General features: G+C 42.5%; 1 protein-coding gene across 7 annotated transcripts; it reads left to right on the forward strand.

Moving 5' to 3' along the window:
• The first annotated feature begins 129 nt into the window (after positions 1–129).
• On the forward strand, positions 130–27,943 carry SMC4 (structural maintenance of chromosomes 4). 7 transcript variants are annotated; one of them, XM_085068925.1, is made up of 24 exons: positions 130–289; positions 2,531–2,726; positions 3,823–4,001; positions 4,549–4,740; positions 6,333–6,509; positions 16,504–16,668; positions 17,077–17,204; positions 17,410–17,550; positions 17,883–18,033; positions 18,361–18,525; positions 19,206–19,439; positions 19,984–20,169; positions 20,579–20,740; positions 20,967–21,192; positions 21,288–21,367; positions 22,040–22,192; positions 22,285–22,411; positions 23,209–23,398; positions 23,900–24,044; positions 24,641–24,814; positions 25,257–25,439; positions 26,031–26,263; positions 26,689–26,872; positions 27,403–27,943. In XM_085068925.1, exons 2-24 carry the CDS (start codon positions 2,570–2,572, stop codon positions 27,589–27,591), a joined length of 3,921 nt encoding a protein of 1,306 aa, XP_084925051.1. In that variant the 5' UTR covers positions 130–289; positions 2,531–2,569; the 3' UTR covers positions 27,592–27,943. The 7 variants fall into 7 exon arrangements, with proteins under 7 accessions (XP_084925051.1, XP_084925055.1, XP_084925053.1 ...); XM_085068929.1 differs by having other exon boundaries at positions 3,826–4,001; XM_085068927.1 differs by having other exon boundaries at positions 160–289; positions 2,536–2,726.
• The last annotated feature ends 43 nt before the right edge of the window (positions 27,944–27,986 follow it).

Below are 27,986 nucleotides of genomic sequence, written 5' to 3' on the forward strand. Positions count from 1 at the left end.
AGCCTCCCATCCCTGAGTTTCTGCCCCAAAAAAGCCTCTCCGGGCGGGTTTCTGAGCGCTTTCCCCCGGCCGCGGTAACGAACACAAGATGGCGGGCGGGCGGCGGTGCCGTTCAAACCCGGGCCGGCCCCTCCCGTCCCAGCCTGCCCCGCGCTTTTCTAACGAATTTCGGTTGAGTTCGCCGTTTCGGCGCCATTTTCGAGTGTGGAAGCGGCTGAGCTTCTCCAGCAGCCGGAGCCGCCCGCGCTGCCGCCGCCTCGCCGGGGCAGGGAGCCGCCGGGACGAGCAGGTAGGAGCTCGGCGGGGGAAGCGATGGCGGTTCGCCTCAGGGCGGTGGGGTTGGAGGGGCTTGGCGGCGGAGGAGGTGCCCTCGGGGAGCTGCCCCGGGAAGGTGCTGAGGGGAGAGACTGGGGGTGTTGAGGGAAGACAAGTGGTGCTGAGGGAGAGATAAAGACTGAGGGGAAGACAAGGGGTGCTGAGTGGAGCATGGCGAGGGGAAAGGCTGGGGGTGTTGAGAGAAGACAGGCGTTTGCTGAGGGGGGAGACAGGGATGCTTAAGGGAAAGTGTTGAGGGGGAAAGCAGGGAGTAGTTAGAGCACTCAGGGGGTGCTGAGGGCACGGCGGGTTCTGCCCCGCGCCTTGTTTCCCTCTTCCCTCCTCGGCCGGCGGGAGCCGAAGCGGCGGCAGCGCCTCTCCCCGGGCCGGGCTGTCCCGCCGAGGATCCCCAGGGCTGCGGGCACGGCCGCTCTGTCCCGCCGCTGTCGCCGCAGGGTTTGAGCAGCGGGTCACAGCAGGGCTGTGCAGCCTTAGGGCTCCCGCTATGCCTTAGGGACCCCCGGGACACGGGGAACTTCAGGGACGCGTTTCGCTAGCGGAGAGACGCGATTTTAATCTGCTTAGGGCAGGGACCCTTCCAGCACCGGCTCTGCCCGCTGCTTTGCTGCTTGGAGGATGAGAGAAAAATCCCAAGAAAGCCTTTAGCGATTGGCCGTTGACTTAAAAGAGTTGGGCTCGATGATCCTTTCCAACTCGGAATATTCTGGGATTCTGTGACTTGGAAAGAGCGTGACAAGGGTGCAGTGGGGCTCCTTAGGCTGTAAAAAAGCCCCAGATTTGTCACTTGACAGGGCTTGTCGCTATCAGGTTTAATCGGCTGTTAATAAGGAAGCTTTTCTGTCCGTCTCTGGCTCTTTTTTCGCCATCCGCGTAAGAAAAACGGCGCTTGGCAGGAGAGATGCTTTTTGCCAAACACCTTCGAGCTGGCTCGGGGGAGGGGCTGGGCACGAATTTGTTAAATTTGTTAGAGACTATGTGGCAGCTGATTTATCGCGATTTGAAAGCTGAGGTCAAGTAGTTCGGCTTGTTCATTCTGTTGAAGTATCCGAGGGTGGGGGGGGAAAGGGTTGGGAAGGTAAATAGGTCTATATTGCACAATTCTGTTGGAGTGGAGCAGTGTGGAAAAAAAAAAAATAAACGTGGTGCTTTGAGAGGCTGTAATTGTCTGAGACAGCCATTGCGGAACAGTTCTGAACGGGGGCATAGCCTGAAATCGGCTGAAAATGAGTTGTGTCTCTCATTTCCCCCCTCCCCCATTGTCCCAAATGAAGGACTCTCATGAGAGTGTGGGTTGGGGGTAGGTCTGAAAACGTCAAATGATTGGCACCAATTGTAAGATGACTTTCTAACCACGTCAGTTTTTTATCTTGTGAGAAGTAAACTTTCTCATGTCTGTTTTGCTGCGAGCTCACTTCGCCACTTGCTGCGATTTCAGCTCTTTGGGGGGAGAGTTTTGCTCCTCACTCGGCTTTTCTTCTCATCGGGTGCTTTCTCCTCACCCGTGCTGTGGGGAGCTGTGCTGAAGTGCCAGCTGATGGCTTTTGTAATGCTCGTCCTTGCTCTGTTCACTTTAACATCCCAACCAGATGAAGGTATTTCGTTTTGCTTTCTCTGTGGAACGTTGAATGCGCTGGCAGGAGGGGTTGTGTTGTATTTTGGGAGCTGGGTGTGTTGATTTAAATTATTTAAGAGTCAAGTCTTTGCTATAATCGCGCAGGTCTTTTGTTTCTCCGTTTCTCTATCTGTATATATGCGTACAAACATTTAGCATGGATTATTGAAAGTAAAACGAGCGTCAGGTCTGAAATAGAGCGAGTTCTTCCAGGAGGGTACAGACTTGTGGCTCCTCGGTTTGTTATTTAATGTGTCTTTAACCCTTTTGCCCCCAGCACCACGGTGGCTTTTTGTGAGCAAAGCCACTGCCCTGAATGTGTCCGTGAGTTGGCAGCAGGTAGATCCATGCTGTTTATAGAGATTAGGCTCACCCCCTCCTTTTGGGGGGTGATGTATCTTAAATTATATCATTACGAAGCTAATATCTGTATTCCGTTTCAAATTGGGATTTTTGTCTTCTAAATGCCTCCAGTCGTAAGTTTCTAAATGAGTCAAACATCTGGGCAGAGGTGTAGGTGAATTCCTCGGGGGGCTGTAGCTCGGTGCCGCTGAGATCACGGGGTTTTCTTGTTTGTGTTAGCAAAGGAGATAGAGCCCTTCAGTAGTTTGATTGCTTGGAATGGAAGGGGAGCAGCCAACAGGGACCGTGCCAAGCAAGAGAACCAAAACCTCCACTGCAGCCCATGGGAAGGGCAGGGAGCCCTTGGAGGAATCTTCCAGTGACATGGAGGTGGAAAATGAAGGCACCAGGGAGCTTGACAAAGCACCTCCCCAAGGTAGGTCTGCTCTGGCCGTCGTGGTGCTGATTGAGCCTCCTTAGCAGCAACTTGAATTTCCCAACTGCTCCAGATGGGATTTGCTCTTTTCCCTTTTACAAAGCAATGCTGAAAGCCTTGATTCCTGGCAAATTTAAGCTGCTTTTAAAATGGTCAAAGGAGCTTGCAGGGAGTTAAAGGGTTTGGCCCAGTACAAGTGCAAAAGCAATTTGTAGACTTGCTCCTAATAAAGCCTATTTCGGAGCCCTGATCTGGAACATTGTTCTTAAGGCTGTGGTACAACAGCAGGATTTTTCAAATTTATAGGCAGCCAATGGTATGGGATTTCTTGGAATGGAATAAATGTCAAGTTTATTTACTTAACTCTTAAAATGATTTGACTTTCTTTTTCATGAAGCAGTGTATTTTCTTGAGTTCCTCGAGTTGAGCTTTCACAGCAAAAATCTGAAAAACCAGCAGCTGTGTGACTTTTTAGGTAGCCAGATGTGCAGTTATTGAAGGCAGGTATTTGACAAATAGATGAATACGTTGAAATTGGTGGCCAAAATTGCTGCCTGTTTGAAAAAGGAGTTGCTGGTGTCTGGGGAAAAGCTGCTTTGCTGATATCCAGGGGGCCAGTTTGTTTTCGTAACAAACTTCCTGTCTTTGCAGAGCAGCCGTGCTGTCATTGCAGCTTTCAGAGCCTCGTGCAGATCCCCAAATCTTGCACAGAGACTCTGGAGCATGCCTGAAATGTGGCTTTGCAGTTATTAATTAGAAAGGCTTTGCCTGCTTCACATTTGCAGATTTATTGTGATGGTTGGAGCTGTTGGAATTGCAGGGGGCCTGTTAAAGTGTGTTGGAATAAGAATTACATAATGAAAGAACAAACCCAGCGATGGGACATCTTAAGTAGCTCTTAAAAAACATTCAGTTTGTGGAAAGAAGAATTTTAATTCCACTCAGCTCAGATTAATAATTGCAGGCCAAAATGTAGCTTTGGTTCAGACAGAAGTGATGTTTGCTTTTTCGGTTGAACATTTAAAAAGGTGTCAAATCGTTGAGAGCTTACAATTTTTTATTTTTTTATCTTTCTGTTTACTTGGATGGGTTTTAGCAGCCTCAGATGAGGTGGTGGATAATCGAAGTTTAGAAGAGATTTTGGGTAGCATCCCTCCTCCCCCACCTCCAGCAATGACCAGTGAACCTGGTGCTCCTCGGCTCATGATCACTCACATTGTAAACCAGAACTTCAAATCCTATGCAGGGGAGAAAACTCTGGGACCTTTTCACAAGGTATCTTTCTTTTACATTAAGTAGTTGTGAACTGAAGGTAAGACTTCTCTGGGTGGTATTATTCCTTCCTGTATTTTCATCTAAGCTGGCCTCAAAATAACTGAAAAATATTTAAGGCTTAGGAATATTTTGATAGTAATATCCTAAATTAAGTAGAGAAAACAGTGAAGTACAATTTCCCAATGCTGTGCAATTTTAATTTGTCAGCACAGCTTAGAAAAGCTCACTTTTCTCCTGATTTCGTTTGCTGGAGAACTTTTAGGGCTGTTTGAAGAAAGAGAATATTTTTTAGTGCCCACAAGAGACTTACGTGGCTGAGCATGAAACTGTGCTTGTGAAGGCTGCGAAGTGCAGGGCTTTGGGTTAACCAGTTCACATGGAGAAAGCTGAGCTGAGGTGTGAGGCTTTTCTTCACTTTTACCTTTGGCAACAAGAGCTGAGCTCTCAAACAGTTGCAAGCACGAGGAAGAATTGTTTTTTAAATGGGTGATGGAGCCAGGGTATCTCTTTCACTTTGAATATCTCTTTTTCCCCCCTCTTTGTGCAGCGTTTCTCGTGTATTATCGGGCCAAATGGCAGTGGCAAATCCAATATCATTGATTCCCTGCTTTTTGTGTTTGGCTATCGAGCCCAAAAAATCCGATCCAAAAAGCTCTCGGTGCTGATCCATAATTCTGACGAGCACAAGGACATCCAGAGCTGTTCTGTGGAAGTTCACTTCCAAAAGATCACTGACAAGGTATGTATGATTCCAGGCACAACAGGGGAGCCTGGTTTTTTCCTTTAAGGAGCTGAAAAACTTCTAATATTTGCTTATTTTAGTTGGAACTGGGGAAAACTTCATAGCATGATAAGTTTACCTTTGGGATATAAACCATCAGTGTTAATTAACTTTAAAAAATCCTCTGTTGAGTAGTGCAGCTCTTAAAATATTAGTAAGGATTCTTTTTTTATTTGCTGCAAGACTAATATGTGGTACCTGTCTGTTTTAAAACAATTTGGAAATTGTTATTAATCATTTTCAGAAGAACTCGTTTTAGATTTGTAATGTCATTTACCCCAAGTAAATAAAACTTATTTCTGCAATTAAAAGAATTAGATAAAAATTTATAAGTTTGTGTCTGGAGATGTTATGTATTCTTAAATGTATAATACAAACACATGTATTAAGAAATAAAACCTGTTTAAACAAAACCTTTCAAACCGATTAGAAACTATTTTAGGTTATCTAAATTTAGAAAAATATATAATGAATCTGAAACTTATTTACACTTTATGTACTGTAAATGTGATTGCAATTTTATAACAGATTTTTCAGCAAAAATTCTGGACTCCACATTTTACCACTTATTTTTTTGAAGCTGATATTTTGTTTGAATGAAATAGAAAGTGTTGGCAAATTTTAAAAAATGTTTATTTTGCTTGCTGCTTCGTGTATGGATAAAAACTTTATCACTTTTTTTGTTGATTTATTGCAATTACAGTACAAGGAATTTATTTCTCTTGATTTAAATTTCTTTTTTGTTCACACATCCAGACTTTTAAATTTCGGGTCAACCAAAAAAGTGGGAAGTGTACATAGAAATTTCAAAAATTATGTTAATAAAGTGGCAGCATTTACAGCCTTTTTTAGAAACCGTTTGACAAGACATTTATATTTTTTTTCTTTTTGTATTTACAATAACCAGATTAAAAATGAATCAATTTAAATTTTTAAAATTTTTTTTTAAATTTTGTATTAACCTCCAGAAGCCAACTTTATGATCTAAAAGCTCTCTTCATGTACCAGAGAGCAAACTGAGAGCTCTTGGGGGTTAATCTGGACAAATTTTAACTTTTTAAAGCCTGGCACAGCTCTATTTTGGCTGCTGCTCTGGAGGTAAATGGAAGATCTCCTTTGAAGCTGCTGATGTCACATTTGTCACATCTTGCCTGTTTGGCTTTTTTCTCTGGTGCAGTTTCTCTTTGGAGCTGCTGAGCTGCAGAGGCAGGGAGCACTCAGGGCTTCCAGAGCTCTGGGATTTCAAACACAAGCCATGCAGCATTTTCACAGCTCTAGCTGATAGCACAGCTGACAAAGGCATCAGATGAAGGCAATTCCGTTTCAACAATTCAGAATATTTTTTGTCCAGCTCTCAAACAGGATTTTTTTTCTGATTTTTTTTCTCTTTTTTTTTTGAAAGATGCAATTTTAAGACAGTTCCCACTTCTGCAACTCAGAGTCCATGATAAAACCTGATCATGATAAAACTTCCCTCCTGTTTCACAATTCACTAGATAAATACACAGCTACAGTAATTGTTTCTCTGGCTTTGTGTTTCCTCAAAGCAGGAAGGAGATGATTATGAAGTCATTCCTGACAGCAAATTCTGTGTATCTAGAACAGCCTATAAAGACAATTCTTCCACCTACTACATCAATGGCAAGAAAAAGACATTCAGAGATGTTGGGATGCTTCTCCGAAGCCACGGCATTGATCTGGATCATAACAGGTTCTTAATTTTACAGGTTGGTGTGCCAATAAAACCAATTTGCAAGTTGTATTTCCAGTTAAAACTCTTTAAAAAAAAATCAAAATCCAGGTTTGAAGGCTTGTCCTGGAGGCCTTAAAGTGCTGTAGCAGCACATCATGGTTTGCATGCTCTGCTCAAGGCGCGAATCATTATTTGCTGCTGGAGGAATTTAAGGCAGAGAACAGTTTGGGGGTTCCTGAAAATGGGGTTCCTGAAAATGTCCCTTTTTTCCAGGAGGGAGTTGTGTGCCTGCCTGGCACAATGGGGTTCCTGATGTCCCTTTTTTCCAGCAGGGAGTTGTGTGCCTGCCTGGCAGAGTTGTGCTCGTTCCGCCCTAGCAGCACGTAAATATTGGAGTGTGAAAGAAACCTTCAACCCCAATATTCTTGTGCTGCTTCAGCGGGGCAGAGCCTCAGCAACTGGGGGCTGCTTTGCTCTGAGCTGCAGCAGTATGGATTGCTGTTGGAATTGTTTCATTGTTTCTGCTACTGTTGTCTGCAGCTCTCCTATGGAGATGTGGTTTTGCTGAGAAGTGAGTGTGGAAAAATGAGCTGTGCATAAAAATGAGTGCAAGGAAAATCCCAGGAATTGTGCTGCTTGTTTACACTTGTTTAACAGCTCCAGGTTTATAATCAATCCAGCTTGTGCTTTTCAAAGCCACAGTTTGCAACCCATACTGTAAAAATAATCACAGTTTGTCAATATAATATCATTTATATGCAGGTTTGACCTTCAAATTGTGAAGCTTTTTTGCTGGTTTAAAGTCAGGCTGAAGGGAACCACACTATTTTTTTTGAGTTTTTAAATAATGAGAATTTTGCTGTGTGCCAAACAATTAAAATATAAATTGAGCTTACAAGTATTTAAATATTAATTCCATTGAAGAACTATTTCTGCAATTACCTGTAATTACTAACAAGTCCCAAATCTCCTCTGGAGAATCATGGCCTAGAAATCAGTGATCAGTGGGAGCTTCCCAAGGCCTGAAATGTTTTAATAGAGTTTATTTTAGGCCAGTTTCTGTCAAAGGAGCTTCCAGTTCCCCTCTAAAATATATATATATATATATTTTAAAAACTTGTAGCTGTGTGGCTGTGCTTGCTTCACTTCCTCAAGTCCTTTTTTGCAGCTACACCCACAAAAAGAGGATATCTCTGTTTGCAAGTCTCCATGCCAATTAATTATTTCCTCCAACACTTTATTCCTGTATTTTCTGCTTCAAAATGGAGCGAGAAGCACCTCCAAGAAAATAACTCGAAGTAAACACACCCTTTTTTCTATACAGTTGTTCTCAAATCTCATTTTGCCAACATTTCTGGAAGGGAGAAAATGTAAAATGAAAGATGAAGCAGGGTGGAAATGCTGGTGCAGAGATACCCAAAGCTCAGTGTTAGGGAACATTTATTTGGGAAGCAGTATTGCTTTTTAAATTTATTTTATATTTTCCCTCCACCCCAAATGGGATTTATTTTCTTTTCCCACAAATTGTTTCAAAGGGGAGAGCATCCCTTTTTTCCTAAAAGCTGGAATTTCAGGCTTTCTACCCCTGCAAAGGGAAATAAAGGGAAGCAGAGCCAATATTAAAGCAGAAAGCAGTGTTTTCCCACTGTATTTTTTTCTTTCATCCCACCAGCCTTTGTCTCAGAAATTGCCCTGAGATTTTCTGCTTTTTAGCCTTTCTGACTGAGGGCAAGGCCTTTGCCTTTTTAAAGTGAAATCCACTGATCTGACTGTCCAAAACTGAGTGTTTCCAGTGGGGAAATGTAGCAATATTTTCCACAGAATGACAGCAGAACTTCAACCCTCAAATCCTCAAATTTATAGTTAGAAGGAAATAAGACCATCTAAGGCTGTGGATTGTTATCACAAGGATTGCCTTTTTTTCCCCCTAATGTTTTCCAAATTATTTAAAATTGAAGGGATAAGCAATAGGTTTATTTACCTTTTTCTCTTTTTTTTTTTTTAATAGCAAAACTAAGTTTAACCAAGTATTTCTCATTTAAAATAAATAATAAATCTCTGAATTATGACTGTATCAATAGGGTGTGATTAAAATATTTCATTTGTACTCTAGATTTTGGGTAAAAATATTAATTAAGGATTATCAAATGCTGATTTGGGTGTGTGACAGAACATTCACTATTAGCACTAAAGAAAATGTTGTTACTGCATGTAGGACATGTTCTCTTACAACACCTTTAGAGCCTTGATTTTTATCTTGCTAACGTAATTACCATTACTCAATGGAAAATATTTGCTTTTTAGAAGACTGCTTCAGTTTTTTTTGCTTCCTTTTCCCCCTTTCAACCCCTATTTTGTGGTGGTTTTCTGCTGGTTTTGGTGCTTTTTAGGGTAAAATTTGAAAGCTGGGTTTTGATCTAGGTATTTCTGCTGATGCTAAACTGAAAATACTAAAATCAAACTGCTGCTGACTTCTGTGAATAACATTTCAAAAAAACACCAGTGGGAAAACAGAAAATGTGAGAGTAATTGAGTAGGTCTAGAAAAATTACAAATTCTGTGCCTGAACTTGCAAATTGAAATAAATCTGGTTTAAAAATTATTCTGCTTCCAATGGGATGTTGCCAACACAGAACAGGAGGAGTTTGTCACTTCTGTGATCCTTAACTTCCAACACTCCATATTTCATGCTTTTACTGAATTCCTCTGTGCTTTTAGTACTTCAGGAATAGGCAATTCTTTTGCATTATCATAGTTACTATTTAAAATTATTATAAATATGATGCATTTTTAATGAGGTGCCTGAAACTAAAACAGGAAAAAAATGCATCTTCTCACTTCAAAAAGAGTGTTTGGGGGAAAATCTGCTGCTTTTCTGTCTTCCACACCTACTGCTTTAACCCCAGGAACTTATAGAGGTGTAAAGAACAACAAATAAAATAATTTAGCTTTTTGAAAGCCTTGGAATATCCTGCTCTGCCCAGGCTGACAAACTCAGAGTAAGTATTTGTTCTGTTTTTTGGAGTGACTCCTCTGAATAGGTTATAAAACCTCAACCTCTTCCTCCTGCCTGGTTTCCTGTAGGGAATGGTGACAGAAATGGGAACACCTGAAGGAAATTCAGGTTTGGACATGCAGGGGGGAATATCTGGGAGGAGAGGCTGTGATACCTCTGGGGTGGGCAAGGGAAGAGAAGCAGAGTCATTCCAAAGGGTGGAAAAGCAAAGTGGAATAATCCCCCCATAAATATTGCAGAATTAATTCAGTATTCATAGCAGCAGATTTCTAAATCGATTTCAATTTGTTTCAGAATCTCGCAAACAAATTGAAACTGCATTAAGTCAGTTTTGTACTAATCACAGTGGTATTTCATTTGAATATATTTGATAGACTTCATGAAAATATTCTCCTGTAATCTTCAGCAGGTATAAACAACTGCAGTGATTTTATTTGTGTGTAATTTGTAACTGATTGGAACTCAGTCTTATCCTGTGGCGAGGTGAGGTTGCCAGCAAGGCAGTTGTGTCAGGTTTTTCACCTGCTCTGGGTGGAAATAATGTCAGAGTCACTTCCAGGGCAGTGGGGAGGAAATGAGGGAGAGCAGAATTTCTTCTCGTTGAGATAAAGCTGAAATTCCCAATTGTTGAGGTCTGTGTTCCTCATGGGCACAAACATTGGAGGTGAGGCTAGAAATGGGAATACAAAAAAAATCTGTGCTGCCAGAACTGGAGGTGAAGAGAGAGTTGTTCTGTAAGAAATCCTGCAGGAAAGCATGGAGAAATGGGAAGGAGAAAATCATTTTTCTAGGGGCAGTGTGGAACGGAGAGATTATGGAACAGTTTCATTAGAACACACCAGTAACAACTCAGACATTGCAGGTTGGGTTTGGAAATTCCTGACTTCAATTCCAAAGAGGCTCTAGATTTGCACTTCATTTGTGTTCTTGTGTTAAACACAGGAATGTCCTTAAAACTCCTGAAATTATTTTACAAAATGCAGAATTGTAGTTTTGTGCAAAGAACTCAATATTGGAAAAAGACTCAAAGTTTTTTCTCATCTCTGGTCAGTGGTGTCATTGTAGATTTTTATATGTGCAGTTATTTTTTATTTGACTTTATTTCCCACTGAGTTTTCCTGGGAAGGAAGGGCATGAATTTAAGTTTTTGATGCTTTTTCCCCTCCTGTGTATTCACCATGTGGTAAAATTGAAAGTTACAGCTACAATAAGATGGAATTACAGAAAAAAAAATCCCAAATATCCTGTTGTAGCTTACAAAAACTGTATCACAGCAGGAGAATAATGAGGTTAGGGGAATATTGGTTCTCTCCATACATAGCTTCCAAAATCCATGGATGCAGAATCGGAATTCATGGGCAAAACTTTGTGAGATGGGAGTATGGGTCAAAGTAAATAAAAATTAGCAGTCTGGAAAAATTGAAGATTCAGAAATTTAGCAGTTATTTTTGCCTTTCTTTACTGTACTCCTGCTTAAAAAGTGAGAGCTACCATTGTGGTGAAGTGGGGGAAATAACCCCAAAGCCAAGTGTGAGCACAGATAAGGAAAATAAAAAAATTAAAAACAGGAGAGAGGCTGAAAACAGTGGAAGTTGCAGACAGGGAAGGGGAGAGACTTGTCTCATTTTACTGCCTGAAGGCTTTTTTAGGAGAAAAATGCACTTTGGTGCCTTATTTTATCAAGAAATTGATTGCACAAAGCAGCCAGGAAATAAAAATTCAGTGAGGCAACTGGGATCAGATGCAGCAAATCAAAATTACACAACATCCAGGCTGCTTTTCCTCTGATTTTCCTCCCCCTGGACTTTCTGCAGCAGTTCCAAGTTGTGTCAAACAGGTGGAATTGGAGCTGAATGAGCAAAAAGCTGAACCTCAGCATAGGAACTTTGTAGTAGTGCTGGTTTTGCTCTCGGGGCAGGAGTGAGGTAAAGAGCCAAAGGGAAAACTGGAATGGGCATTTCCCAAAATTCATCCTGGATTTTCTCTGTTAAATCTCTTGAAAAACAGCTTTATATGAACATTGCAAGTGTTTGGATGTGTTTTTCCTTCAAGCACATGCAGTGTTCCTGTGTAACTCTGGCTTTGCTCCTCATGCTGAGAAGTTTTCAGCTCCTTTTGCAAAATCTGCTCTTGTTCCATTTGCTTCAGTGTTTGAGAGAATTGAAACATTGCTGTGGTCTGGAAAATGGATTAAAATATAACATGATTATTATTTTGTTAAGAGAAGTTTGCCCTATGCTGGGTCACTTTTTTCTCGAATTCCATGTTGAAAAGTTTAAAATAATTGAAATTGGGTTGTAATTTGAATTAAGATGGGTTTTCTTCCACTGGACAAACAAATACCAGAATTGGACTGTGGCTGCTCTAATCCTCCACAAAACTGTGAGTTAAGGCGGCTTTTATAAATGCAAACACTGCTTTTACATTAAATTTTATTTACCCTTTCATTTATAGCACTGCTCCATCCCAATCATCCCTTAATCTTGTGGTGCTTCATCAATTAAATGATGTCCTAATCACTGCATTCAGATATCAGCTAATTCAGTTTCACTTAATTAATACCATAAAGTTGCAAACTAATTTATGTGATTATTCTATTTAGTAAGCAAATTAAATGTACATATTGACAGAATTGAGAAATTACAAGATTATTGGAATTATGCTGTAACAGGTGTTAGGGTTGGGATTACAGTAAAATTTGCTAATTCCCACCCATCACTCAAATGATTTTGATCTCAATAAGAAAAGTTTCTTTTATGTGTTCAAAAAGCCTTAAAAGCTTGCATATTATAAAAAATATGCTTTTACTACAGTGAAACTACTAATATATTGTCATGAATTAAAAAAACTAAATTATCTTTAAAAATATTCTTAAAAATACAAAATATTACAGTCACAATTGCCACACCTAAAACTTTGTGGTGGTTTAATGAGATTTTGAAACCAAATTACCTGGTTTGACCTGTTCCTGACAGGTGCTGCATTTTGTAGATAGTTTTTCTCTCTAAAGTCATTTCTCCTGAGCAAAACTGTGATTTTCAGTTCAGTCAGATGTCACATTACTCCATGTTTGAGTAGTGCTGAAGATCTCCCCTAAGAAAAAACCCTCTAAAACCCAAAGCACACCAGCTGCACCATAGAATTCCCCTCAGAAAGCACCCAAAGTCCCCTGTTTGCCTGCCCAGAGCACAGTGCACTCCCAGCTCCTGAATTCCAGCCTCCTCCGAGGATTTCAGCACTTGATTTTACAGCTGTGATTAGGACAGCAGAACTTAAGTGACAGCCCAAAATCTTGGAAAACTGTTTTTACCTGTTTTGTGCCATAATTATTGTGTGGAACATTTACAGAGAGCTCTGGGAATGCTGGAGTGACAGTTTAGACAAAACTCAGGCTGTTGAAGGTGTTGCCTTCCCAAAGGTTTTTCCCAAACGTTCAGGGGTGAAAAGAGGAGGCAATAATCAATAAAAGCCAGACATCTTTATAGGTTCTCCAGCCACAACTCATCCTGCCAGAGGGCAGGGCTAGATGGGATATTGGAAGGAATTGTTCTCTGGGAGGGTGGGGAGGGCTGGGATAGAATTCCCAGAGAAGCTGTGGCTTCCCCTGGATCCCTGGAAGTGTCCAAGGCCAGGCTGGACAGGGTTTGGAGCAGCCTGGGACAGTGGAAGGTGTCCCTTTAAAGTCACTTCTACCCTAAAACTTGCTGTTTGCTCCTCATGGAGAATTCTCAGGTTGCTGTCAGTAATTTTTCACTGCCAGAGGCTATTTGCCATCCCTTTCTCTTTCATGGCAGCATTTTGGGATGGAATATGTGTGTTGTATCCTGAAACTCCCCAGTTCCAGTTCAGCACCGGTGCAGAGCTCAAATCCCCAACAACCCCAGTTCCAGCACTGAGGGCTGGATCATGTCCCTGTTGGGATCAGCACATCCTGCATTCACACTCCTTGCCTTTGGAAAACAGGACCCATTCCCAAATGGAAAGGAAGGTTCTGGAACACAGTGCAACAAATGGGAGTTCCCTTTGCAGGATCTTGTTTCTAGACTGGTGCAAGTGTTGCAGAAATAACCACCTGTGTAGGTCAAAACTCCCTTTATCAAGCAGTTTGATAACCTTGTTTAAAATTCCAACCCTTATGTGCCAGAAAACATTGGATATCCTCTGGTTAGAGCTGTGCTGAGAGGATCAACTGGGTTTTCCTGCTTTTAGAGAGAGCAGGGCTTGTGGGGCAGCCTGGGAATGTTACACCAGGGATGGAACCTGCTGCTGGTGGTGCCAGTCCTGAAACTTCCTTTAAAGCTTTTGCTCTTGGGCACAACAGAAATTTCAATTCTCAAATTGAGGAAGTGTCTTAAACATCACAGCTGTGAATTAGTCAGCAGTGTGAAGAAACACAGGTTCCAGATTGCTGGAATTTATTTCTCTTGTTTCACTAGAGGAATCACTTCCAGCTGAGAAGGCTCTTTATTTTATGGCCTCATCCCAAACCAGGTTGGTCCTGATTTGTCCCAGGGCTCAGCTGATTGCTTGGAGATGTTTCCCCAGACAAGGCTGTGTTGTAGGACTCCCAATGGGTGTTCCCTGATAACTACCCTGAGGAATTCGGTGGGATCTGCTGCTGGGCTTTGTGCTCATGGCACAGAGTTGGAGTTGGCCATCTCTAACTCATGCTGTACCTGCAGCCCAATGGAGCCATGTGGATGTGGAAGGCTCCACACACTGTAGGAGCTGAAATTGAGTTTGTAATTCCATTTAGAGCTCTTGCACTGAGTGTAGAGCCTTCCCAAAAGGCTTGGTGGGTATGGAAATGTGGAGTCCTGGATGGTTTGGGTTGGAAGGACCTTAAATCCCATCCTGTTCCACTCCTGCCATGGCAGGGACACCTTCCACTGTCCCAGGTTGCTCCAAGCCCTGTCCAACCTGGCCTTGGACACTGCCAGGGATCCAGGGGCACCACAGCTTCTCTGGGAATTCCATCCCAGCTCCTCCCCACCCTCCCAGGGAACAATTCCCTTCCCAAAATCCCATCCATCCCTGCCCTCTGGAAGTTTGAAGCCATCCCCTGTGTCCTGTCCCTCCTGCCCTTGTAATCAGTCTCTCTCCATCTTCCCTGTAGCTCCTTCAGGCACTGGAAGGTCACAGTTCAGTCACCCCAGAGTTTCTCCAGGACAGATCTGAGGCAGTTTTTTCCAGGGATTTCTTCCCTCGTGTGGATGTTTGGTTCTGTGTTGGCATCGCCCATGGCTGGGTGTTGACATCCATTTTGATTGTCTGAGCAGAGCCTGCATTTCCTTTTAAATTTACACACTGCTCCTTCTCCTGAATCCCTGAGCCAGGGGGAGACAAGGGAGGGAAGGAATTGGACATTTCTGGGGATCTGGTGGGAGCTTTTCCTGGGTTCTGGTGGGGCTGCCAGCTCTGAGGAGCTGCCCGAGCTTTTCCCCTTACTGCTCAACAAATGTCTGCCTGCCCCGCCTTGGTTTCACTTTCAGAATGTCGGGCAGTTCGAAATGCACAAAGAGCGAGGTTGGTTGGGGGATTTCAAATTCATAATTCGGATAATGGGGCAAGTGATGAGCACACTTAAATACTTAGGAAACACTTAAATTGAGTTTTAACAGAATGCAGAGTTGTAAAATCTGTTTGCTCTGTTAATCATTGTCAAGAAGAGCAGGTACAACCTTTTCACTCTCCTTTATCAATTAAAACAGCTGGAAACATTTTTATTGCTTAAATATATAAAGATTTCTTTATATGTTAATAGTATGCATATATTAAATATTAATACAGTTTATTATGTAATTATTAGTTTCTAAATATTTTTTATTTTACTCTCAATGAGAAAATAATTCAAAAAATTCACATTAGTGAACTGCAGAAAAACCACAAAGCTGCATCATCATCTTTTTTTAGATGGTTGTGGCTTAGAGATTGTTAATTATATTTACCCATATAATAGAAAATTGATTCATTCCTTGCTTGTCCATAATTCCTAATTTTTCTGTTAAATCCAGGGTAGGATTTGTTTTTACACCACCAAACACGAGGGATGTAAACCCAGTGCAGAAACTTCTCAGTCCTGATCAGCATTGAGTTAAATCTTTCCTGTGATTGTTTTCTCGTGGATGTAAACAGAGGAAATGCTTGAATGCAAGAAGGGAAAAGAGTTCTGACAATCCCAGGGTAATTTAGGAGGTTGCACAGTTTCCAGCCCATAAGCTGACAGGCAGTTTTGGGCGCTGAAACCACACTTTTGTGGCAAGGGAGTAAATGGGTAATTGGGATTTTATATAATTCAGCAGCAGTTATTAGAAAACTGATTGTTTGGCATTTTGAGATGTGCAATAAATAAAAATAACTTTGGGTTGGGTTTTTTGTCTTGTCAGACCTGCAAGTGTAACACAAACTGTCTTCATCATTGCCTCTATTTAATCTTTTCTAAATCTTATTTAAAAAAAAAAGTTTAATATCACCTTAATCACTTAAAGTTAATGCTGTACATAAAGGGAAATTACACAAAGAAACCTCCGACTTAAAGAATCCTTTTCATTTTCCAACAAGGAAGCCTCAATTAAATTAATTATAATTACAGTTCATCCGTCAGCCAGGATTTTATGGACTTTCTGTTTGTAAAGAGGAACTTCCAGGGCCTCCTTTATTCTCTTCTTCTTTTTTTAGGCTGGGGAAACACATTTTGAGTCTTTAGAGAATGAAGGAATGGTCAGACCTGAAGGGTGACTCCCCATCACTACCTTGGAGGAAATTTCCATTCATCCTGATCTTTGTTCTCCCAAATAAATGTGAAGGTTGGATTTGATCTTGGAGATCTTTTCCATCCTTAATAATTCTGTGCTATTCCTATTTGAATAGTTTTGATCGCTGATTATAAAACTAATATTTTATTTTTTTTTATAACGTCTCTTACTCATTGTGTAGATTTTTTTTTTTTCAGAATACCTTTTCCCCCAGAAAAAAAACTAAGCAAAGCCTGACCCAAGTTTTGTTTTGCAAGGGGGAAGTGGAGCAGATTGCCATGATGAAGCCCAAAGGGCAGACAGAGCACGACGAGGGAATGCTGGAATATCTGGAGGATTTGATCGGATCTGCTCGGCTCAAGGCGCCAATCCAGACGCTGTGCCGCCGCGTGGAGCTCCTCAACGAGCGCAGGGGGGAGAAGGTGAGCCTCAGCTCCTGGGGCATCCCAGAGAAACCCCAGCACTGCTCACACCCAGCTCTGGGAGAACTGAAAATGCACAGAAATGCTGCTGCACAGTCAGCTTTTGTAGCATTTGATTGATGCATTGAGTGCTAGAAGTAGACAAAAAGTTCTAAATTGTAGCAATGTTCTTCTCCCTTGATGTGGCCTTGGTAAATCCTGTGGTGGACTTCTTTTGAAGGGAAACAGAAGACCTGGAGTTGTAGGAATTCACTTAGAAAAGGTCAATCAAAAGGTTGAGATAGAGAAAATAACCATAAAATTGCCTTGTAAAGGTAATTCCTGCTCACCAGTTCTCTGGAATTTTCTTCTCATGGTTTCCTCCTGAATCCTGGCTCTGCCTCAGCTCTGCCCCTCTGTTCTCTGCAGTTAAATCGAGTTAAATTGGTGGAGAAAGAAAAAGATGCTTTGGAAGAGGACAAGAATAAAGCCATTGAGTTCCTTCGCTTGGAAAATAACATATTTAAGGAAAAGAATCACATCTGCCAATATTACATGTAAGTAGTTCTCAAGCTCTGGGTTGGCTTTAATGTGGTGGGGGCTGTTAAACTTCACTTCAACATCTCAAACTAGAAATATTTTGCATTTCTTAACTCCAAATTACTGTTTTCTTTTGATACTTAACATAATCCTGTTGTTACACTGAAGTAGAGATTCATTATGAAGATGGATAAATTGAGCTTTTATTGTTTTATTTCCTAGCCATGACCTAAAGAAACGAATAAGTGACCTGGACATGCAGAAAGAAAAAATTAACGAAGAAACTAAAAGTATTAATGAGAAAAGCAGTAAACTTGCAGAAGAAACAAAAACCAAGACTAAAGCTTTGAAAGAGCTTGAAAAGTAAGTACTTCAGGGATGTATTTATGAGCTAAAAGTACTGTGTTTTACATGTTTTCCACCAAAAACTTGCATTACCTGATGAGCAGAATCACTTCTGGTACATCTAAATGCAAAAAAAAAGCATATAAATTAATGTACAAAAATAAATGACATGCACAAAAATAAATTGAAACAAATTCAAATTACCTTGCTTTGTTTCTGAGTAATATTCACAATTACAAGAAGAAAATGTCTGATCTTTCAAATGGGTTTTAAAGTACATATTTCTTTATATTGACTGTACACAAAAAAGAATTGGGAGATGATTATTCTTTTTTTCTTTTTTCCTTCAGGAAATACAATAAAATTACACAGTTCATAGAGAACAATAAAAAACAATTCTCTGAGCTGGATTTGCAGGATGTGAAAGTGAGGGAGAATCTCAAACATGCCAAGAGCAAGGCTAAAAAACTGGAGAAGCAGCTTCAGAAGCACAAGGAAAAGGTAGTGAGAGCCTGGATTGGCTTGGAAAAGTCAATTGTGGGAACACCTTTGCAGCTGGGAGAAAATGGAAAGGGCACCAATTACAGCAAAGAGGGTGGGAAAATGGGGTTTAAATTGTTTTAATCAGATATTTTAGATTGATAAATCAGGCAGAGATTTTGTTTGGTTGTCACTCACTGCAGTGATGACTCCATGAATGGAGTTAATTTATGGATCTGTGTTATCCACTTGGTCCCTGCCAGGTGTTGGGATGTCTTTGGATCTGGGGGGATTCAGGAATTGCATGTTTCAGTGGGAGAGGAGGTTCAAAGTCCTTTGCTGCTGCAGGTGGAGGAGCTGAAGAGTGTCCCCTCAACCCATGCCAAAGACATCGAGGATGCCACAGCCAGGAGGGAGCAGCTGGCCAAGGCCAGGGACAAGGAGGCAGCCAAGCTCAAGGAGGTTCTGGCCTCCCTGCAGGAGGAGACTAAGGGAATTCAGAAGGAAAAAGAGGTTTGGACAGGCAGGACTTATCCACCTGCTGTAGTAACTTCATGCTTCTGAGGGAAACCATCACCAGACACTTCAAAAATGCCATTTATTGACATTCCACTGTTCTTTGTGTTAGTGCAGAGGAGCCTGAATGGGCAATTAGTCTTAAATCAATAATTACAGCTAAATCCTTCTTGTCTGCTTTTCGAGTGACCAAGCATCATCAGGTAGCTCATCCACAGATTTATATTAAATAATATACTCATTTTCTCCCACCAAAACATTTAAGCCCAAATAAAGATATTCTGGAATGGTCCATTCCCAACTTTTTCCACAGCTATATTCTATCTTTAAATTAATGTACAGCTACTCCAAAACTTGGTTATTGTTGTTTGTGCTGTTCAGTCCCTGAACACCTGGAGACTGAGAATTTATCCTGTAAATTTGCAGGGTTATTTTCTGTACTTGAAAACGTGGATTCTCCGTTTGGAGCTGTAATTCAGCACAGTGTGTAGGGCTCCTCCCAACTTCAAGTTGACAAAATGACGCAAAGTTTTATGGAAATGCTTTGTGAAGTGCTTTATAATTAGGAAAAGCCATGTTTATTCCCCCCTCTGTGGAATATGTTAATGAATGGAGCAATGCTGGTTCTCCCAGGGAACAGAAGTGTTGCTGCTGGGCTGAGCTGAGTGTCTTTGCAGGACAAGGAGAAGCAGCTGATGGAGTTCAGCAGTGAGGTGGACGAGGCTCAATCCAAGATGCAGATAGCTCAGTCAGAGCTGGAGCTTTACCTGAGCAGGTACAACTCTGCTGTGGCTCAGCTCAGCCAGGCCCAGGAGGCCCTGGGGAACACCTTGAACACCGTGAAGGAAAGGAAAGCTGCCATCCAAGACATAGCTGGCAAATTACCCCAGGCTGAGAAGCAGCTCAAGGAGGTGAGATGTGACTTTGCTCTTTAATTCCTTCGGGTGACACCAAAGTCCCACTCTTCTTTTTAGCAATAATCGTGGGGAAAATAAACCAAAAACCATTTCCACTAAAAGAACATTGAAAAGCTGTTTTCTAATACTCAGCTTGCTGGTGAAGCAAATATTTTATTTCAGACTTACTTTGTGTTAAGCCAATGTTGACTTGAATGAAATCCTACATATCCCTGCCAGGTAATAGATTTAATTTCACACTGAGTCTTCTTCAGGGTGGAGAGACCCTGGCATGGGTGCCCAGAGAAGCTGTGGCTGCCCTTGGATTTGGATTTGTGGCTGTCCCTGGAGCACCCTGGGACAGTGGAAGGTGTCCCTGCCATGGCAGGGGTGGCACTGATGGGCTTTAAGGTCCTTCCAACCCAAACCATCCTGGAATTCTTTGAATTTCATTTCTTGCTCCTCAATCATTCCACAAAGGAAAAAATAATGCATTGAAGACTCTCTGTATCCTTTAGCTTTTGGGATGCTGAGGCAATGTGTTTCTTTGAATCCCCAGAAAGAGAATGCTCTGGAGAAGCTGGGGAGAGAAGAATGTGGGGCCAAGGATCTCGTGCGAAACCTGCGCCGGAAAGTAGAAGAAGCCAAAAGTTCTTTAGCTCAAAGTCGCAGTCGAGGAAAAGTGCTCGAGGCTCTGCTCCAGCAGAAGAGATGTGGGAATATTCCTGGACTCTTTGGAAGACTGGTAAGCTTTAGAAGGCTCTAAAGGGTTAAAAACTTGAGAGGAGCTGAGTGGTGTTCTGTGATGAAGTGTGGGATGCCTCACTTCCCTGCTGTTAGGAATTTGGAGAGCAGAGCTCTAAATCCTGTGGACTTGCTGCAAAATAAAACATTTTTCAATTCTTTTCAAGCAATATTAAAGTGAAAATTCAGAGCTGCATTCCTGCTGCTTATCAGTGTAAATGTAAAAGTGCTGCTTTTGTATTCTGCAATCTTTAGTCCGAGGAGAATTATCTCTGCTTCAGAAAAATCAGTTTATTCGGTGTGTGTAGATTTAAAAACACGCATTCATGGATTTACTGGGAAAGCATAAAACTCCAAGAGCAGCTCAGGCAACAACTAATCAGTGTTTCCCCTCATCCCTCAATGCTCAGGGGGACCTGGGAGCCATCGATGACAAGTATGATGTGGCCATTTCCTCCTCGTGTAGAGCCTTGGACCACATCGTTGTGGACACCATGGAGACTGCCCAGGCCTGTGTGAACTTCCTGAAGGCAGGAGGGGTTGGAGTTGCCACCTTCATAGCCCTGGACAAGGTGAGTCCCACCCCTGGGAAAACCAATCATTTTACCCTTAATTGCAGTCTAATTACATTTCTTCTAAAGCCTTAACATCTCACAGAATAGTGGAGTGACCTCAACATTTATCCTAAAGATTGATTCCTTTATTTCTTTGGAGGATGTGGATGACTGTGTGGGAATAACTGAGTGACCTCAATGTTTATCCTAAAGATTCATTCCTTTGTTTCTTTGGTGGATGTAGATGGCTGTGTGGGAAAAGAGAATGCAGAAAATCCCAACTCCTGAGAATACCCCGCGGCTGTTTGACCTGGTGAAGGTGGAGGACAAGAAGGTTCGCCTGGCGTTTTACTTTGCCCTGAGGGACACTCTGGTGGCTAAAAACCTGGAAGAAGCCACCAGAATAGCATTCCAGAAGGACAAAAGGTGGAGGGTAGTAACCCTGCAAGGGCAAATCATCGAGGTGACAGGTACTGCAGCAGAAACTGGAGCTCTGTTGGAAACACTTTGTGGGTGATATTGAAGCCTGACAACTTTTCTGATATTTTCATCCTTTTTTCTGTAGGAACCATGACTGGTGGTGGGGGGAAAGTCATGAAGGGCAGAATGGGCTCCTCAGTCGTGATGGATATCTCGGAAGAAGAGGTCAGTGCATAGTGGAAATGGAATTCCAGCAGAATTGCTCACTGTGGGCAGTTCTTGCACACGTGTGCCTTTCCAAGCAGCTTGAGCAGGAGCAGTGTGTGATGGGAGATCGTTAACAAGGGCTTATAAAGCCAAAATTCCCCATGTTAGGAGAGGTTATATTGCTCTGAAGTGCATCAGGAAGATGAAGGAGTTGTCACTGTCAGGGGCTACCCAGGGAGGTTTGCAGTCCCCATCCCTGCAGGTGTCCCAGGAAGGCCTGGATGTGGCACTCAGAGTTCTGGGCTGGGGACAAGGTGGGCATTGGGCACAGCTTGGAATCAATGATCCTGGAGGGTTTTTCCAGCCTCAGTGATGCTGGAATTCTGTATTTGTTCACAGCCCAGCCCATTATTTAATTTAGCCTCCTAGTGCTCCTTTTGATAGCTTGGACACCATTTTGGCATATCACGATACAATTTATTTTTTCTTCTGAATTCCATTTGTGTTTTAATCTGTAGCTGCTCCTCTTGTTTCTCACTGGCAGAGCTGATGTTCCCAGCACTCAGACTCCCCAGTTTCGAGTTTTTACTCCACTTTCTCCTGTATTTTATAAGCTAATGAGCACAGGGATGAGCCCTGCCTTGGTTTTGTTGTGGTGGCAGCAGTGAGTGATGCTCTCATTCTGTGCAGATCAGTAAAATGGAATCCCAGCTGCAGAAGGACTCCCAGAGAGCAGTGCAGTGTGAGGAGGAGAAAACCCAGCTGGAAGAAGCCATGAGGAAACTGCGGCAGGACATTCAGGAAATGAGGAACACCTCGGAGAAATACACAGCCAATATCCAGGTGGGAATTCCTGAGCTCTTCCACACAGGCCTGCCTGGTGCCAGGGAGCTTTTCAAGGACAAGATTCCAAACTGGTTTTGTGTTCTCTGCAGAGTTTTTCTGAGCAAGAAATGGATCTCAAAAACCAAATCAAGAAACTCGAAGCCAAAGTCGCTGCTGCTGCTCCAGACAAAGCCAAACAGGAAGAGCTGGAAAAAGTCCTGGGTGGTTATAAAAAAGGTACATTTTGTGGAGAGATAAAAATTGTAATAATGCTCTTTTACTAATGGAGGAATGGTTTTGTGCTTCAGTTCTGTGTCTTGGTTTGGGACCTTATTTCTCTGAGGTGTTTGAAGATATCAGAGAGTAAAACCCTTTTTTTGTAATTGCTCAAGTTCATGTTTCAGTCAAGCTAAAGTAAACATGAATTTAAGTGTTTTGTTTCTTTGGTTAGATTTTTGTGGCTGTATTACTCATTCAATAGGGAAACTTAATTTAATTAGGGGTAAGAATTGTTAATGAGCAGGTAATGATAAAAAATTCAAGTGAAACGTTTTGCCAGGCTTTAACCAGACTGACATAAGTCTATAAAATAAATCCCTGTGTTCTTTGTGGGAAAACATCCTTTTTGTGCAGTGATGCTGTTCAGCAGGGGCAGTAACTACACAGTTACACCCAATCCTGAGAAACTTTGGTGTAAATTAACCTTTGAGCATCTTCCCACTAATTAAATGCAAAGAAATAACTTCTAATGCACCACCTGATGTATTTAAGTATTCTGTGTACATTGACTAGTCCACATTGAGTGGTTTTTACAGCAGGAAAGCTTTGACAGAGCAGTGGCAGAAAGAAGTGGCTGTATTTTGATGTTTGTCACACTTAAACTCATCATTTGTCACAGCATAAAGAAATACATGCACTTCTCAGTAGAGAACTAGAGCAGAGCTTAAATCTGGAATAATTTCCATCACTTTATCCCTTTAATTTTGATATCCACGAGCAGCACTGGATACTTAACTCCCTTTTTCCATGGACAGATTACGAGCGTGTGGCTGAGAAAGCCAAGAGGATGGAGGAGGAGGTGAAACGACTACACAACCTCATCGTGGACACCAACAACCAGAAACTGAAGGCACATCAGAACAAAATTGATCAGATTACTAAGGAAATGGATGAATGTTCTTCAGTCATCAACAAGGCCCAGGTGGCAGCCAGGGCTGCAGACAGGTACAGAGCTGGGAGCTCCAGGCTGGAGCTGCACTTACTCAGTGCCTCTGGATAAATGGGGCTCAGGGAGGGAAAGGCAAGTCAAATTTTGTAGTGTGTAATAGTCTGAAAGTCACATTTAATCAGTATTTCTGTAATATTTGCCTGGCACCGAACTGCAGTATTTCAGGATAAAGTCCAAAATAGCACTGAATTGGATATGCTGGAGCAGCTCAAATCTGAAGGGACTGATTTTATTAGGAGGCCTGTCAGGAAGCAAAATGGGATCTATTTTTCATGGGAGTTCCCCAATCCATAGAGATTCCAAACTCTCAAAGAAGAAATTAACTCATTTAGTGAGGCCTGGCTGCTGAGGAAGACATTATTTTCCTTGGACACCTCTGGAGTGTGGGAGTTGGTGCTTGAAGCAGCAGTTCCTCGTTGTCAGTGACTGTGTTCCTGGGTTGTTCTCTGTGCCATTTGCCTCCTGTGAGGTTCACACCCATCCCTGTCCCTGGGCAGGAGCCTGGAGCAGTCCCAGGAGGCTCTGCAGCGCACCGAGAAGGAGCTGGAGGAAATGGAGAAGGAGATGAAAAGCCTGACAGCAGAGCTGACAGCGCTGGAGGACAAAGCCACCGAGGTGATGAACGAGCGCAGACAGGCTGAGGTGAGTCCTGGGAGCACTCTGGGCTCAGGGAAATCAGGGAGAGGAGGTCAGTCCTCCTTGGATCCCACTGAGAGCCCATGCTCTCTGCACAGCACCCAGGCTGGGGCAATGGTGGATTTTTATTTTTTATACTCACCTGGAAATTTATCTTGACCCAATTCAGGAAAAAACTTACACCAGGTGTCCCCAGAGAAATTACTTAAAATTTTAAGTTGCTTAAAATTGTGGTTTAAAAGTTGCTTAAAAATAGATTTTTTTTTTCCCATTATGTGGGATTTTAGTTTCCTATCTAGATTCTGTATGTGAGAGAGAGAAAACCAGGATGGCTGAAATTCTTCTAAATAAAGCTGGGATTTGATGTCTTTCTCTAATTAGCTAAAAATGAGTGTAGGACCTGTTTGGTCCAGATCTGGAATGAAAATATAAACTGCAGCATATTCTTAGTCATTCCAGAATTCAGGGATCAGTTATAAATCCAAGAATATTTATTTGTTTCCATCAATAGCTGTAAGTGAAAACACACTTACCACCCAAAAAAGAGGCAGGATTTTTTTAGGTGATTGGTTAATGCCCTTTTGGGCCATTTTTCTGTTCAGGAAACTTTGCCAGCAGTGCAGGAGGAGCAGAAGAATTTACTCCAGGAGATGAAAACTATTGAGGATGCTGAAGTTGCCCTTCAAAATGAAGCTCTGAACATCAAGCTGAAAATTGAACAAATTGACAACCACATTTCCACCCACCAGGGGAAGCTCAAACACTGGCAAAAAGAGGTAAGGAAATGCTTTAGTTCCTAAAACTTAAACCAGGAAATTGTGGAATGGTTTGGGTTGGGAGGGACCTTGAAGCTCATCGAGTTTCCTGGGACAACTTCCACCATCCCATGTTGCTCCAAGCCCTGTCATGGCTCTGAGCACTTCAGGGATCCAGGATGAACACATCAGCATCCCATTAGAAAACAGAGAATTTGGGAGAAAATTCCTCTTCAGATCAGAGTTTACTAGTGTTTATGCAGGAACAGAATAATAGGATGAAATTTATTGTCCTTTTCACATCCTATTTTAGGCAATTATGGAAGAATCTTTACACGTTGGGAGATCGGAAGCTTCGCTCTGTAGTAACCCAGACAAAACTCATTTTAGGAACAGCTTCCTGTGATTTTTAAAGCTTCCTACGATTTTTAAATCTTCCCACCACGTGGCTTTTTCCTTGCAGCTCTCCAAGCTCTCCCTGCACCGCATAGAGGACGAGGCCCCCGAGGAGCTGGCGGTGCTGAGCGCGGCAGAGCTGGAGGCTCTGCAGGACCCCGAGGGGATCACCAAGAGGATTGCCCTGCTGGAGGCACAGCACCACGAGCTGCGGCCCAACCTGGGCGCCATCGCCGAGTACAGGAAGAAGGTAAAGCTCCTCTGGGCCCTGAGGATCCCTGAGGGGGAATATCCCAGCAGAAGGGATGTGTTCCTCCCAAAACCCCGGGGTTTTCCTGTTCCTGTTGTTAGCAGCTCGTCCTCAGCCAAGGTGGAAGGTGTTTCTGGGAGCTTCCGTACTGTCAGGGTCAGGTGACAACTTCCCTGATGATCTTGAAGGCTTTTCCAACCTAAATGATTCTCCTAAATGATAAATACAGGGGAGTATTTATTCTCTAAATACTCCCCTGGGAGTGTTTATTAGAGTCAAGTCCTCACAGCCGAGGCAGACACACAACACTGGGGTTTTGCCCTCCTCCCTTCAGTAATAGTGAACCACTCAACAGATGAAATACTTCTATTGTAACACAGGTTTGTTTGGGGTTTTTGTCTCCTCAGCAGCAGAGATAGGAAAAGAGAGGTAATTAGTGGGTTTTGTTTCAGGGGCTGTTAGCCCTGGGAAAGAGGAAAGTTCTTCCTGGGATAAAGGAATGTTCAAATGGTAGGAAAAGTGTTTAAACTTTAATCGAGGAGGCAGCTGCTCTAAGTGCCCTCTGGTTTGGTTGGTTGTTTCCCCCTGCAGGAAGAGCTCTACCTGAAACATGTGGGAGAGCTGGATGACATCACCAGCGAGAGAGACAAGTTCAGACAGGCCTATGAAGATCTCAGGAAGCAAAGGCTGAATGAATTCATGGCAGGATTTAATGTCATCACCAACAAGCTGAAGGAGAACTACCAGATGCTCACGCTGGGAGGGGACGCTGAGCTGGAGCTGGTGGACAGTCTGGATCCCTTCTCGGAGGGAATCATGTTCAGGTTTTCAAAATACTTTATATTCTGTTAATTTTTAATCATCATAGTCCTTTCAACCTGTTTTTAAGGTAAATGTTCGTTAATCATTAGTGAACTAAGACAGGCTCAGTATTGGCAAATAGTGACAGAAACCACAACTTTGTAGCTCTGAGATTGATTTCCTTCTGGAGAAACCAGGAGCCAACAGCAGTTGGGAAGCTTTGAACTCATTTCCCAGCACTTTTGAATTCCCAAGTCACTTCATTCTGCCTAGGGAATCACAGCAATGCTCTGTCATAAGTGGTCACAGGAGTAAATTCATGAACTGGGAGGTAAATTGGGACAGGCAGTGAGCAGGGGGGTGAGGTGCTGCAGTTCCTGTGTTAGCCCAGGCTGGGCTCAGGCCAAGATCAGAAATGCTGACAGACCAAACCCTTGCTTTGTTGCAGTGTTCGACCTCCCAAGAAAAGCTGGAAGAAGATCTTCAACCTGTCAGGAGGAGAGAAGACCCTGAGCTCCCTGGCCCTGGTCTTTGCCCTTCACCACTACAAACCAACCCCACTGTATTTCATGGATGAGATCGACGCTGCCCTCGACTTCAAAAACGTCTCCATTGTAGCATTTTACATCTATGTAAGTTCCTCGTGGCTTCATCTTCCTAAGGTTTGTCCTTCTCCTCTGGAAGGGACAAAGTGGCAACACAATTACAGCCAGATTTAAGATCTGGAATGCTGGAGTTTACTGCTTCCTCTTGAAAACACAGACTTGCATCAGTATTGTAAGAATACACAACTTATTTCCCAAGGTTCCTCGGATTTATACTTCCATGTCATTCCCATCAGTGTCTTTGATCTATGGCTTGATTAGATTTTTTTCCCATGCCTTTAAAGTTTCTGCCCTCACCATATCTAAGCACAGCAATCCCCTTTACCTGGCTCCAGTTCAGACTGGTAATTAAACACTGAATATTCAGAATCATTATTAACTGGGAACCACCAGTGTTGGAAACAAGTGGCAAAGATTAAGAGCAGCTACTTCAGATTAGGGAAACACTTGAAGTTCCCTGCCTGCAGCTGTAGTTTGAAACTTGGCTTTGTGTGCCACACCAGGACAGAGGGAATTTTGGGAATGCTGGGCACTAACACAAATCCCTTCTGTTTCAGGAGCAAACCAAAAACGCCCAGTTCATCATCATCTCCCTGCGGAACAACATGTTTGAGATTGCAGACAGATTAATTGGGATTTATAAAACCCAGAACACCACCAAAAGTGTGGCCACCAACCCCAAAATCCTGGCTGTGAAAGGACTGGATGAACTCCGTGCCCTTGGGTGCAGTGTAGCCCAAAAATAGGGAGGAATCAACTTCCAGCCCCATGGCTACTGTTTATTTTTGTCTGATCTAATTCTGTATTGTAGCCTTTGTTTTGTTTTGTAAATCATGATAGAATTTTGTAAAAATCTGATCTTTCTAATATAAACCCAGCCTCAAAAAAATTCCACTTTTTGACTGTAAAAATTGAGGAAAGGGAGACCTCCTGTAGAGGGGGGCAAAGAAGAAAGTTCAGTCCATGGTGGGAAACAGGAGGATCCTGGAATTACCACCCTGCTGCTCCCTCTCCTCTCCATGCTGCATCAGGGGCTGCAGTGAGGGAATCTCAGTGTTGGCCAATCCTGCTTTAAGAAAATGCTTTATTTTATTTGTATATATTTATTTGTATTCATTTGTTAAACTGATGAAAATAGAGA

Source organism: Lichenostomus cassidix, chromosome 9 (genome assembly GCF_008360975.1).
Source record: "Lichenostomus cassidix isolate B80296 chromosome 9, HeHo_3.0, whole genome shotgun sequence".
Classification (NCBI taxonomy): Eukaryota; Metazoa; Chordata; class Aves; order Passeriformes; family Meliphagidae; genus Lichenostomus; species Lichenostomus cassidix.

Excerpts from the sequence above, each read along its gene's own strand:
- SMC4 (XM_085068925.1), top strand. The coding sequence starts at position 2,570 with ATGGAAGGGGAGCAGCCAACAGGGACCGTGCCAAGCAAGAGAACCAAA. Across the intron at positions 16,669-17,076 it reads ACGAGCGCAGGGGGGAGAAG|TTAAATCGAGTTAAATTGGT; the intron begins GTGAGCCTCAGC and ends TGTTCTCTGCAG. Across the intron at positions 18,526-19,205 it reads GAATTCAGAAGGAAAAAGAG|GACAAGGAGAAGCAGCTGAT; the intron begins GTTTGGACAGGC and ends GTGTCTTTGCAG.